General features: G+C 42.0%; 1 protein-coding gene across 1 annotated transcript in view; it reads left to right on the top strand.

Moving 5' to 3' along the window:
• Nucleotides 1-6,526: 6,526 nt before the first annotated feature.
• DNAJC21 (DnaJ heat shock protein family (Hsp40) member C21) overlaps nucleotides 6,527-14,502 on the top strand; it is a 31,033-nt gene continuing 23,057 nt past the window's right edge. The window contains exons 1-2 of the mRNA XM_020995611.2: nucleotides 6,527-6,877; nucleotides 14,057-14,150. Of these exons, the coding sequence (XP_020851270.1) occupies nucleotides 6,781-6,877; nucleotides 14,057-14,150 (191 nt within the window). The 5' untranslated portion in view covers nucleotides 6,527-6,780. The remainder of the gene's footprint in view (nucleotides 6,878-14,056; nucleotides 14,151-14,502) is intronic.

The following is a 14,502-nucleotide window of genomic DNA, read 5'->3' as shown; positions in this document are numbered from 1 at the left end:
TTGAATGTTGTGTTATCCCATGATGTCAAGGATAGTCTGAGTACCAGTGTTTTCAGTGCTTCCAAAGTGGTCTGATAAGGGGAAAATTTGATAATTCTCCTTCTGCTCTGAGCTCTGCCAATTCTTGATCTTGTCTGAGTCTGAGCAACAGTAGACTCAACTAGACTCAGCCACTGTCAGCTAGCTAGAAGGTGCTACTGGTTCTGTGCCACCAAAATGCTGTCTCTACTTTGTTCTGAATTTACGTTCTGGTTGTTACTCTGCAGACTTCAGATTGGGCTAGAAACTGGGACTGAGACCCTGTTCTCTTGAGCTTAGTCACCATGCTAAGTGCTGGGGATATAAAAAGAGGTAAAAGACAGTTCATGCTCACAATCTAATGGGGGAGAAAGCAAGCAATCGTGTACAAACTACTGGTATACGCAGGAAAAGTAGGGAAGGAGCTAGAATTCAGTAAGGTTGGGAAAGCTTTTTGTAGAAAATGAGGTTTTAATAGGGACTTGAAGCCAAGAGGCAGACATGAGCATGGAGAGCATTCCAGTCATGGGGGACATAAGAGAAAATGCTTGGAGCCAAGAGAGAGAAAAATCTTGTTTGTGGAACAGCCAGGAGGCCAGTGTTGCTTTCTAAGAGTATGTGGCAGGGAGTAAGATCTGAGAAGACTGGAAATGGGGGGAGAGAGCTGGGTTATGAGGGGCTTTGAATGCCCAACGATGATTTTGTATTTGATCCTGGAAGTGATAGGAAGCCATTGGAGTTTGTTGAATAGGGGGGTGACATAGTTGGATCCATGCTTTAGGAAAAACACTGGTGGCTGAATGGAGAATAGATTGGAGAGGGAAGAGATGAGGCAGGCAGGAACCTCTCTCCCAGCTCCCCCCCATCCATTGCAGACTATTACAAAGTCCAAGCATGAGTTGAGGCTTGTAAGAGGGTGGTGGGAGTGTCAGAGGAGAGAAGCTTCTGAACTTCCTCCTCTAAGGCTACAATCTGTGACCGCTCTGTACCCCAGAACTCCACCTCTAAGCCCTGGATCTGAGACTTGGAATTGGGTAGTGAACAGCAGAGTTGCCAGCTGGGGCCTGGTCATGCCCTCTGCAGCGACCACTGTGTGGATCTGGAACCTCCTCTTAGCCTGTTGCACAGCTCTTCCTGTGCTGGAGTGCACTGCACGACCATTCTTGACCAGACCTCATCCCAAGTATCCACAGACTTATCTGTTTCCATTTTCTGGTGGAATCTCGGGGCTAGAAGGGTGACTCACTGTGATTTTGTACTGGATTTCCCCATCAGGGTTTAGTCTAGTGTGTTTCCTAAATCTGTTTGGAGGAGTATGGGGGTGGGGGAGCTTGCTGTACTGCTTCCTGTTATTCTGCCATCTTGGCGCTACCTCCTGTAAGATTCGAAAGGTAGGCAGGGGGCAGGTTGTGAAGAGCTTTAAATGCCAAATAAAGAACTCTAAATTTTATCTTGGAGGTAATCAGGAGTGATGGGAGTTTGAATAGTGGGGATACCATGGTTAGACCTACACTTGAGGAGAGTCAAATTGGCAGCTTTGTAGAAAGTAGTTTAGGGTGGGAAGAGAACTGAGGCTGGGTTGCCCGTTGGATGGCTAATCCAGTAAACTTGGACAGATGTGGTGAAGGTCTGAACTAGGGTGGTGGCTGTGTTAGTGGAAAGAAGGGGACATATAAGAGATATGTAGAGAAAGAAATTAGAAGACTTGGCCATGGATTGGGCATGTGGGGTGAGCACAATTAGAAGGTAACACAAACATGAACTTGGGTGCTTAGAAGAGTGGGGGACCCCCAATAATAGGGAAGCAGAAGAAAAGGTTTGGGAAAAACAGACTTCTGTTTTGGACATTTTGAGAAGCTACAGGACAGCGAGTTAGAAATGTCCATGGTGATATGAGACTGGAGATTAGAAGAGAGTCCAGGGTTGGATAAATAGACCTGAAAATCATCTGCATAGATGTTTATTGAACTGATAGAAGCCAATGAGATCATGGAGTGAGATAGTGTAGAGCAAAAAGAGAGGAGGGCCCTGGACAAAGCTTTGGGGACAACCCATAGTTAGTACACGTGACATAGATAAAAATCCAGGAAATGGACAGAAAGAGTAGTCCAGCAAATTGAAGAACCAACAGTAACAAAACTCAGAGAGAAGAGGGTATCCAGAAGGGGAGAGTAGTCAAAAATGATATGTAGGAGAAAAATAAATGTCAGAATAAAGAAAAAGAATGAATAAATATAAGAAATATACAGCATGCTTTTTTGAATGGGAAATCCCGTTGAACAGATATTTTCACAAAACTTAATTTTAGCAATCTAATACTATACCTTTGAGATTAAATTTTATATAGCAGCTATCAGAAATTCAAACTATACAATATTAGAATTACTCAACTATTCTTTGATGTGAGATAGAATTTCCTATTTTGATGGTGATATTTTTATCCTTAAATGTAAAGGAAATTGGTCCCAGGAGTTCCCTAATCAATTTCCTGAGCATTCCTCCCTCTCATAGGTCATGCCCATTGGCACCTTGTTAAAAAAGAAAAAGACAACTCTGATTAATCTCCAATTACTAGTAGTATCCCTCTAATGACTGGATATCTGAAACTCAGAAGAGTAAGCTTTGGTCAGGAACCACCTCTTTGTGGTTCCTGTAAAAAGAAAGTCAGAAAGCTATTCTTATCTCTTGCCTTTTTTTCCCCCCTTAATTTTTTCCTCGTGCTTTTTGGAGTAAAGGTTGTGGTGATTTGGGGTGAGTAAATTTCTCCCTTCCCCAACCCCAAGAATAGTTAGGGAAGTTAGGGACCTGGCTTTGAGCAGTGGCATTAATAAGTGAGAGATCCAAGACGTTGCCATTTTCTCTGAGATTATTCGGACATTGAAGTTTCCAGTGGGAAAGAGGTTTCCTGTTCACCACCTTCAAAGTGTGTTCACCTTTTGGGAGGAATCTAAACCAGAGGGACACTATGAATTTGGGAGGAACTGTGTATGGAATTTGAAGGGGTTGTCCCATTGATAGCACAATTTCAGTTCCTTTTGACCAATCAATTCAAATCAGACTCAGTCCATGTGAGCCCAGAATGCGGGAACTGACCCAAATGGTCAATTCTTGGTTTGTTTCTTTCTAGGGTTTTTTTTTCCCCTGGGAAATCTCCAAATATGCTAATACCTAGATTTCCACAAACATGGAAAATAGTCCTCAGCTTCCGCACAAGCACTCAAGGTAACAAATGCTTAATGAGAGAGAAAAGCATTTATTTCACAGAAAATACTGGAGGAAATGACTCACAGAAAATACATAAAGCATTCACATTGATTCACATACCTTTCCAGTTACTGCCCTGTCTTACTCTGGGAACATCCACACGAAGGAACTCTATGCTCAGGCTGACTGGGCAAACATGTATCTGCTTCTGCCCCAATTCACCATTAACTGTTCTTGGTATGGGGGAATGGAAAAAAAAATCTACCTGCTCTCACCCCACTCTGCAGGTCCCCCCCCCAAAAAAAAACCCAAAGAAACCAAAAGACACAATATAGAAAAATGGAAGGGGCAGCTAGGTGGCACAGTGGATAGAGGACCGGCCCTGGAATCAGGAGGATCTGTGTTCAATGTGGCCTCAGACACATAACACTCACTAGCTGTGTGACCCTGGGCAAGTTACTTAACCCCACCGCCTGGCAAAAAAGAAACAAAAAGCAACCAAAAAACCAAAAAAAACCCCTCAAATTCTATCTATCTGTCTTGTTCTATGTAAGATTTTTGAAAATGCTGCTTATAAGCGGCAGCTAGGTGGCGTAGTAGATAGAGCACTGGCCCTGAAGTCAGGAGGACCTGAGTTCAAATCCAGCCTCAGACCAAACCACTTGACACTTACTAGCTGTGTGACCCTGGGCAAGTCACTTAACCCCAACTGCCTAAAAAAATGAAAAATGGAAAAGGACAAAGGATGGGAGTGGTTTACTGGCTCTTTTCTAAAGTCTGGCATAAAGGGGTGGCTTCTTGCGACCACTCTCTCCTCCTAAGAGTCCCAGATAACCAATTATCTTGGAGGCAGCCCCAGTCACAGAACACTAATCAGGAGTTTTCTTTGTCCTTTTAAAAAGATGCCAATGGGCACATTCATGTTACATGGGAAGAAATATGCTAATCAAATTGACTGAAGAACATCCCTTTTTAATCTCCTTATGTAAATATGAAATCATGTGAGTGGCAAAAGTATATTTGGCTATTTTACATAATTAAAATGGGCTTAAATTTCCTTTATGTTGCTTTAATATTTTTCAGGCCCATACCTTCCTGGTGCTTTGAAAATACTAGACCAACATCTATGGGTTTTATTAATATATTTCTTCATCACTTCTAAGCTAACCATTTGGTGATGATGTTTTTTTGGCTATGGCAATGCATCAGGCAAAGTAAAATACAAAATGGCCTCAGTTCAGTAGTATCCTCTTCTGTTTTTTTGCAGTAATGGTGCCAGAGTGATAGAGATATAGACAGTGGATGTTAAGAATCACACAATTTTTAGACTGTCTATAAACCTTAATTTGACTGTTACTCTAAACATGAGATTCTTTTCCACCTACCCTACTCACTCTTGGGTATGGCCAGGGATTTTTGAACAGCATTTGCCTTGTCTGGTCAGTTCTATAGCAATGAGTTTTTTCACTGTTCTTGAACAGCTTGGAGCGAGGCTTGTCAGCTTTCTCTCCAGGGATCCTGGTCATCACATCTCCCTGTCTGCTGGAACTGTTTTCTGTGGGTGCACACTGATCCAGAACTCAGTGAGGAAGCATCAGTAATCTTTCTGCCCTCAAATTATCATTGCCTTGGACCTAAAGGTAAATGTTAATTCTGAACAGATAATGGGATGTTTTTAGGCACAATTCTTACCTGGAATGTACTCCCTCCTTACCTCTACTTTACAGAATCCTTAGATTTCTTCAAGGCTCAGCTCAAGTGTCATCTTCTAAAAGGGAGGCTTATTCTAATCTTCCTAGTACTGTCTTCCCACCACCACCCAGAGATTTCTTTGGCAGCATATGCCAGGCAAATTAAACCTGGCACCTCCACCTTCCCACATACTTTGATAGTGTATGACTGAACCCAAGAGTCTTGGGAATAGCAGCACCCCTCTTCTTCCCCCTCCAGATCACTAGCTCTGCTTCCAGCCCAGGCTCTACAGAGGGCAAAAAGGAAAGGGGACAAGCATTTATTAAACTCCTACTATGTGCTAGGTGCTTTACAAATATTATCTCATTTGAACTTCACAACAACTCTGAGGTAGGTGCTATTATTATCCCCATTTTACAGTTTGGAAAACAGAATGAGGTTAAGTGACTTTCCCAGGGTAACTGCTAGAAAGTCTGAGAGTGGATTTGAACTCATGTCTTCCATCACTGAGGGGAGCAATCACTGTGGAGGAGGGGCCTGGCTGTTTCTTGTTGCCACCATCAAGTGCCAACTGGCAGGTCACTCTAAGGGCCTGGGGAGCAGCAGCACACCCCCACTACCAGACCAATAGCCCCACTTTCAGTGCTCCTTTGAAGTCATCAGCTCCGGAAGCAGCTCTGGTAAGCTGTAGCCTGGCACCTGCTTCTTCGGGAGCTCTAGGCACAGCTACTGAAGACAGAAAAGAAAGTTCTCACCATCAAAATCCTTGGCACCATCAAATGATTCAGCCTCAAAAACTGATACAATTTTTATCATTGTAAATGACATTAAAGAAGATGCATTGCCATCTGCTTTGCTGCTGAATCCTCCTCATCGCTGCCTCCTGGCTTCCTTCAAGTTTCAGCTGAAATCTCCCATTCTACATGAAGCCTTTTGCAGTCCTCTATCTTAGTGCCTTCCCTCTGAGACGCCCCCCCCAAGTTATCCGTTATCTATCTTGTTTATATATCGTTTTCATGTTGCCTCCCCTTTTAGACTGTGAGCTCCTTAAAAGCAGGGATTATTGTTGTTGTTTCCCCCCTTTCTTTGCATCCTCAGCACTTCGCACAGTACCTGTCACGTAGCAGGTGCTTAATAAATGCTTGATGACTTGAACCTAAAGATCATGGGACCTTTCCATCTGACACAGCTGAAACTTTCAGTGTTGTCTCCCTTTATAATTGTTCCCTGAGAGCAGGGATTGTCTTTTTCTATTCCTTTTTTTTAAATCCCCGGGGTGTGGATGCAAGTCTACCAGATCCTCCCCCGCCACTCCGGTGGTGCTCCGCCCGCACCTAGCTCTGAAGTCTTTATCCCGCCCCCTCTTGTCTAGGCTCCGCCCCTCCTGTCTAGTCGTGTCTCGGGCTCTGTGCGCCGCTCCTCCAGGCTCTGCTCCGCCCCGTCTTGGCTAGGCCCTGCCCCCTCCCCAGCTTCCGGCCCGCCCCCTTCCATCAGGGCTCCCCACCTCCCTTCTAGACCTCGCCCCTTAAGCCGAGCTACTTTCTCTTGGCTTTGCCCCGCCCACTTCCGGCTACTCTCCCCCCAGCTCCACCGGCCCCGCCCTTGCGCCTAGGCCCCGCCTCTTCATCTCGGGCCCCGCCCCCCTTCTCTTGGGCCGGTCTAGTGCCCCAGCTCCGGACAGACCGGGCCTCTGGGCTCCTTCCGGGACAGGCCCCGCCTCCTCCCCATGTGGTGCCGCCGCCGGCTCCGACTCCAGCTCCAACCCCGGCTTCACTCCGTCTCCGATAGCTGCCGCCGCCGCTGCCGCTCTTCCCGTGGCCGGAGGAGGAGGAGGACGCAGCCTCCCGCCGGGCCACCGGCCCCGGCATGAAGTGTCACTATGAGGCGCTGGGGGTGCGGCGCGACGCCAGCGAGGAGGAGCTGAAGAAGGCCTATCGGAGGCTGGCCTTGAAATGGCACCCGGGTAACTACCGGCCCCGGGGCCCGACCCCGACCCGACCAACCGCCTCTCCCGGCCGGGGGTCATTGCCCCATCCCGCTCCATCCCCAGCGAGCGCTTCCCCCCCGTCCCCCACTGTCTAGACGAGTCCTCCTCCCTCCTGCCCAAGCAGTCTGTGGCTCCCTCCACCCCCTGCGACAGGTTTCTCGCTTTCCTGAATGCTCCCCATCCCCATCTTATCCCCCGAGTAACTTGATACCCTGCACTTCCAGGTGGGAACAGCCCCCTCTTCTCTCCATCTCCCCGCCCCCCTCATGCTGCGGGGGTCACCTCCAGACCACCCCCTGCCTCCCTTCTCCGCCTCCTCCAAGTCACTCTGCCCCTCCTGGCTTCTCTATGGGGAGAAGGCAGCCCCCCCAAAAAAAACTTTAAAGCCACATGCATAACATATCATTTATGTAATAGGAGTAGTATTTCTTGCTGCTGTAGTCAGAGAAGGGAAGAAGTGGGGTCCGGGAGGGGTTGGGCAGCCTGAGATCATCGGCCCGAACACATTTATTTGTGCAAGTGCAGGCTTGCCACCCCTCTCGGGTAGCCTGCAGTTGATGGCTCCCCCCTGCTTGTCAGGCAGCGATAGAGCTGCTGGCCTTGGGATCCCATCTCTGACCCTAGCTGGGAGGCTGACCCTGGGCAGGTTGGGCAGCGCATCCTCAGTGCCCAGGCTCCTCGTCTGTGGCCTCTAAATCTGAGATGGTCTTTGCCGAGAACCGTGCGCTGGAACTTCCTTTTCGGAGTACGACTTCCAAAAATCTGCTCTTTTGTCTCTTAGGGCCCCCTACTTCCAAGATGCAGGATGCCTTTAATTTTAGCCACGTGGAGGTATAATCCTATCTCCAACTTAACCCGTTTCTCTCCCTATATATAGTGAAGTAAATCTTTAACTAGGTGTGCTCACCAATTTTTCAGTTGAGACGTGGCTTTCTTCAAACTAATAAGGTTTTGAGGACATAATCAATGGTAAAGTTTTGAAGCAAAATGTCTAAAGAACATGGCGTCTTTGTGGGTTTTGTATGGGATTTTAGACCCCACCTCAGTCATCTGCAAACTTTGCATTTATAAAATCATATAATGGATGAACATCAACTCCTTTGATATAATTAAGATATTTTATTATTATCATTAATTGATTAGTCATGTTTATTGAGCTCCTATATGCTTGGTATGGGGAGATAGAAAGATGAATAAGACATACCTGGATCAATTTTCTATAGTTTGAGTGATTAACAAAATCTGGTAATAGCAGCAGTCTTTCAGGATGGAAAATTTATGAATCAGGGATATCTTTTAAAGGGAATAATCTCCAGCTTTGCAGCATGATTTTGTAAGTTCATCAGTAATTTTTTTTTTGGGTTAGGCCAGTGGTACATATTTTAGTATCTAGATTCACTTGTTTCATAACTAGTTGTGTATAGTTATTCTAAACAGGATTATTCTGTATCAAAATATAATTTAATGAAATGTAATGTAAAACCAAATGTAGCAAATTGAAGTGTTAATTTGAAAATGAAGCATTAGTAAGAGGTTAAACTTGATTTTAAGATTTTACATTTGAGGGGTTTTCCAGCTTTGGCTTTGGTCCATTCCCTCTCCCCAACAACAATAAAAATTCCTAAAGCAAACAAATCAATAGCTACATATACAAATCATCAAGAGCCAGCTTTTTTCTAAAATTCATTGCTGGCTTTACCCAATTTTCAACTTTGTCATTTAAACTTTACTTATATATGGAGTTAGTAATAATTGTTCTTTATTATCTTACATGAAATATTGGAAGTTTCAATCTTGGATGATATCTTTGCATCCTTTGATATCCAAAATGGAAGTTTCTATTAATTTGAAAAAGGGTTTCCTTAGCTTTGCCCTGTTCAGTGTTTTAATTAATGGTGTAGATGAATACATAGGTAGTATTTACCAAATTTGTGGATCACATAAAGCTATTAGCAATAACTAATTCACTGAATGACAGAATCAATATCCAATATGATGTCAGTGAATAGAAATGTGAGGTTGAAATCAACAGACTGCAATTTAACAGCAATGAGTGTGGTCCTAAATTTAGGTTAAAAAAATCAGTTATACAAGTTCAGAATGGATGAGAAACTCTGTATGAGCCAGTAGTGTCATTTGAATGCTAATAACACAAATAGAAGGATGTCACGGAAAGACTGCTGGATTTGGAGTTGGAAGGGACAAAAGTAGTGTCCTAGCTCTTCCTCTTACTGCCATTGTAACCTTGAGCAAGTAAATTAGCCTCTGTGAGTTTTATTTTCCTTACTTGTAAAATGAGGGAGTAACTAGTCACTTCTAACTCAAAACCAGTGTTTCTTTTATCCTTAATTGCTAAAATAGCTGACCAGCAATAAAATCTGCTATTGTGAGAAGGGTGGGTCTATTATGTAGAGGCTGGATGATCATGGTTAAACATTTTTGTTTTTATTGTGAACTTAATCGTCAACAAACAAACTTATCAACATACACAAGAGGCTTGGAAAAGAAAGTGTGAAACACTAATGTATAGTTTGTTTTTTAAGAAGTATATATATAAAATAATGTAATATAGCATATAATATAACGTGTAACAGAGAAGTAATAAAATTATTCTGTGTCCCCTTCTGAACATTTTTGTTTCCTGGGCATTTATTTATAATAAGTTTTATTTATGCATTTTCTTTTTTTGTGTGTCTGCCTTATCAGTTCACACTAAACTTACTGCCCTTATCCCACCTCCAAGAGTAGAAGTTCATCCTTCTAACAAATATGTAGAATCCAGCAAAACAAATCAGTACATACACCATATATGAGAGTACATATCTCCATCAAGAGGTGGCAGGTGTGGTTCATTGTCGGTCTTTTGAAGTAATTTTTGTTTGTTGCTTTGATTAGAGATTGTAGGTCTTTTAAAGTTATTTTTCTTCATATTATTGTCATTGCATGAATGGTTATACTGGTCCTATTCATTTCACTGTGCTTCAGTTCATACAAGTCTTCCTATGTCTCTCTGAATCAGTCACATTGCATTTATATACTGCAGTTTGTTCACCCATTCCCCAATTGATGGCCAACTGTTTTGTTTCCAGTTCTTTGCTACTACAAAAAGTGCTTCTATAAATAATCTTGGGCATATGGACCCTTTTCTGCCATCTTTGATTTCCATGGTATTTGTGCCTTATAATAATATTGCTGGGTCAAAAGGTGTGTCTAGGTTAGTGTTTTTTAGGGTGTAATTTCCAAATTGTTTCCCAGAATGGTTGAACCAATTCACAGCTCCACAGATAGGGTGTTTGATGATCACATGTTAAATATGTCATAGATTTAGTTCCTTTGTTGACTGTGAGTTTGGAGTAGTGGAACTCTAAGGTCCCTTGAATTGTAACTCAAGATTTTTTTAATAGGTTTTATTGGTATAGGACATTCTTGGACTGGTGGGGACTCCTTTCACCAGTTCAGATCTACAATTTCTCTGAAATTTATAATCTTAGGGAATTACGTGGCTTGTTGAGAGGCTATGATTTGCCATGGTCCTATATGTTTCAGAGGTGAGACTAAAACCAAGTCTTCCTGATTCTGTAGCTGGCTATCTGAAATTCTATACTGCCTCCAAGATTTTTGAATTTGGAAGTAGGTGTCATAAAGGTCTTACTGTTGCCTCTCTGTGTAACCGCCGTAAGTAGATAATCATCATCATCATGATGCAATGCACTTATATAGTCGTTTATGATTTACAGAATGCTTTATGTTCATTATCTGTTTGAATCTACCAAATAATACTATGACGTAGGGATCAACTGTTACGGGAAAACAGTGCCAGAGGGGTCAAGTGACTTATGTAAGGTAGAATTGACTTATAAAGTAAGCAGTAAAGTCACAGCCAGTGCAAATGAAAAATCCATCTTTGTGGAAAATGTTCCTGACTGAATGCTTAGATATACATGCTTCCCAGTTTATACTAAGATATGTTGCTGGTTTCTAGATTGGGAGGAGTTCCACTCTATAGGAAGGCCAAGGTAGTTTGGTGGCTGTGCTGGATGCTATGAGTCTCTTTTGTGGCCTCTGGAAGATTCTTAGCCTCCCAGAAGGTCTTCAGACTAGGGGTGGCCAGACCTGCTTTATACCATAGCAGGTATTTCCACTCAGATTCCTCCAACCCCCAACTTGGGCCAGCATTGTCCAAGCCTTAGGACACAGGAAATTTGAGGTGGTGTCTCCAGCTATGCCCTAGATCCAATGTCTTCCAAGCTGAGTATTATTTTTTTCCCTTGCTAAAAAAAGTTACCCTTTATGCCTACTCCCATATTATAAAATCACACACACCAAGTGGTTTAACCAGATTTCCAGTTTTTCATGTAATAGAAGTTTGAAGTTAGTTGTGTTTATTTAATGTTGATGCCTTTTGTCATTACATTGCAGTCATTTCAACCTCCATCCTCCAGATTGATCTCTCCCTTGTGAAAAATGAAAACAATTAAGCAAAAACATCTAGTACAATGATCACATCTGACAGGGTATACTCTGTTCTGTCCTAGTAATTCTCTGACTGTGTCTTCTGAGGGAGGAGCCTGTTTGATTAGCTAGTGTCCATTTATTTTCTCTTATATTGTTGTAGCCATCGTATACGTCACTCTTTTGGTTCTGCTTATATCTCTGTGGTTCAGTTCATACAAACCTTCTCATATTTCTTTGAACATTTATCATTTCTTAGTGCACAATAATATTCCTTTACATTCCATGTGCTGTTTTGTTTTTTTAACCATTCCCTCTTTGCAACTTTGACTCACTGGATGGAGTGCTGGGCCTAGAGTTAGAAAGATCCCAGCTTAAGGCCAGTTGCCTTGGACACTAAATAGGAATGTGACCTAGGCACTTCACTTCCTTTTGCTTTAGTTTCAATCAACCGTCAAATGAGGATGATAATAGCACCTACCTTCTAGAGTTGTCATGAGGATTAAGTGCAATATTTATTTTAAAAAAAAGTTCTTAGTCTGGTCTTAGTACCAGGTGCTAAATAAATGCATATTCTCTTCTTCCCTCCCTTTACTGGATTCCATTTTGGTTCTGGTTCTTTGCTACCACAAAATGGTGCTTTCAATATTTTGCTAGAGCATTATTTCTATCTTTGACTTCCTTGGGTTGTATAGCTAATAGTAAGATTGCCAGGTCAGAGGTTAATATACATAATTTTCTTGCAAAATTCAAAATTGATAACCAGATACTTAGTGAAATTAAGGAAGGTGAAGCTTGGATCCTGCTTTTGCAGAGATCAGGGATTTGGCAGAAGTCTGCAAGGGTTTAGCACTAAGATGTTGGCAGGTCTCTTTAGATCTAGAAAATATTTTATTATAAAGGGTCAGTGCAAATTACAATACTTGAAATATTGTGATTTGGTTTTGAGCAGGCTTACATTTGCACTCTGAACCTCTGTGGTGGGATCTAAGAGGCAGCGAGCTGTACATTGGGAGGCAGCGGGTGGGGAGAGGGGCAGCTGATACCAGCACTGTAAGACTTGTAATAGTTTCTTCTGACATAGAACAAGACATCATGTTTCAGTGTCACCAGTACTTTTAGAATCCCTTATATAGATTTAGAATATTTTTCTTTAAAGGAGGCAAAAAGTTTTTATTGTTTTCTGTGATTAGGGAAATGTAGTGAATGAGAGCTGACTACCTCTGAGCATTAAGATTTATTTTTGTAAATTCCTTTGGAGAGGAAAATTACAGGTAATGTGGGCAATGTACAGTATGATTTAACATTGAATAAAGCATCCTTTTAAAGTGTACCTGAATAGTTATTTTTTTGGACCTTTGTAAAAATTATGCTCAAGATATAACACAATATTAAATTGTGGCAGGGAGGTGAACCAGGCAAAGTATAGTCAAAATAATAATGGACTTGGAGTCATGAATTCTGGTTTTGATTCATGACTCTGAAACTTTGGATAAGTGGCTTTATCCTTTTGAGCCTCTGTTTTCTCAGCTATAAGATGACGATACTGCTACTTGGGCTAGCTGCCACACAGGTTGTTGTTAGGAATGTAATTTGTTTAAGGGCTAGGCCAAGGCTCCTTAACTTTTTTGTGTGTCACGGAGCCCTTTGGCAGTCTAGTGAAGCCTACAGACCCTTTCATAGAATAATGCCTTTATTTATTTATTTATTTTTGGCTAGGCAGTGGGGTTAAGTGACTTGCCCAGGGTCACACAGCTGGTAAGTGTTATGTGTCTGAGGTCGCATTTGAACTCGGGTTCTCCTGACTCCAGGGCCGGTGCTCTATCCATTGTACCACCTAGCTGCCCCAAATAATGCTTTTAAAAGCATAAAATTAAAATCATAGAGTTACAAAGGAAACCAATTTTATTAATATACAATTATTAGAATATTAAAAAATCAAGTTCTCAGACTTCTAGTTAACCCTTTGGCTTGATAAATATGAGTTGTAGTCTTTGAAGGCTATGCCAACGTGGGGGCAAATTTTAACAGGTTTTTCTAGTCAGCAAAGGATTTGAATCTGGTCCGAGTGACAGATGGTGAGTTTATTATTTAGGGAAGGACCTAATTAAGTGTGGACAGAGAAGTTTAGCCACAACAGTTCATGAAGCTTGTCTATTACAGTGCAGAGCACTTGTGGTCAGCATGGATGGAGGCAGCATCAGACTAACAAAATCACAGGTCTTCTGAAACAAGTGAAAATGTGTATAAAGTGACTTCTTCATTAGGTTAATGCTAGGTGGGGCAGGCTGCACCGTACTGAGTCATAATGAATCTTTTGAATCTCCTTACATGGATAGAGATTCTTTTTTTTTTTTTTTTTGGTTAGGCAGTGGGGTTAAGTGACTTGCCCAGGGTCACACAGCTAATAAGTGTTATGTGTCTGAGGCTGGATTTGAACTCAGATTCTCCTGACTCCAAGGCTAGAGCTCTGTCCATGGATAGAGATTCTTAAAATAAATGTGGACCATGGTTATTCTTTAGCTAGTCACTTAGATTGTGTTGATTTTTCTGATATTTGTAGAAGGAGAAAAAGTACTTTAGAAGCCCAAGCCAGCATTTGGTGCTTTGCCTTCCACCTAGTAGATGCTTAATTAATGTTTCTTAAATTGATTTGAGCTTCTGTGTTTCAGATGTCTACATTTTGATGGGTTTCTTTTACAGATAAAAATTTGGATAATGCAGCAGAAGCAGCTGAACAATTCAAATTAATCCAGGCAGCGTATGATGTGCTGAGTGATCCTCAGGAAAGAGCATGGTAAATGATAAGATGTGTGTGTGTGTGTGTGTGTGTGTGTGTGTGTGTGTGTGTGTGTGTGTATACATATATAATTACATACACATATAGAATTGTCAGTAAAGGAATTTTTTTAAAACATCTTTATGTTATATTGCATTTAGCATATTAAAACATGCTACATAGATTTAGGTTTGCTTCCATTAGTATATTAGTATGTATTCCTGTATTTATTCTGTCTCATCTTTAATGACTTCTTATTTGGTGAGATCACTCTACTTGCCCCTGTAAGGCAGGATTCTTAACCTTTTGTTGTATTGTGGACCCCTTTGACAGTCTGGTGAAGCCGATGGACCACTTCTCAGAATTATTT

The sequence above is a fragment of the Phascolarctos cinereus genome, unplaced genomic scaffold, assembly GCF_003287225.1.
Source record: "Phascolarctos cinereus isolate Bilbo 61053 unplaced genomic scaffold, phaCin_HiC Scaffold_4;HRSCAF=312, whole genome shotgun sequence".
NCBI classification, from domain to species: Eukaryota; Metazoa; Chordata; class Mammalia; order Diprotodontia; family Phascolarctidae; genus Phascolarctos; species Phascolarctos cinereus.
Note: the sequence above shows the minus strand (reverse complement) of the source record. Positions and strands in the feature narration are given on the sequence as shown.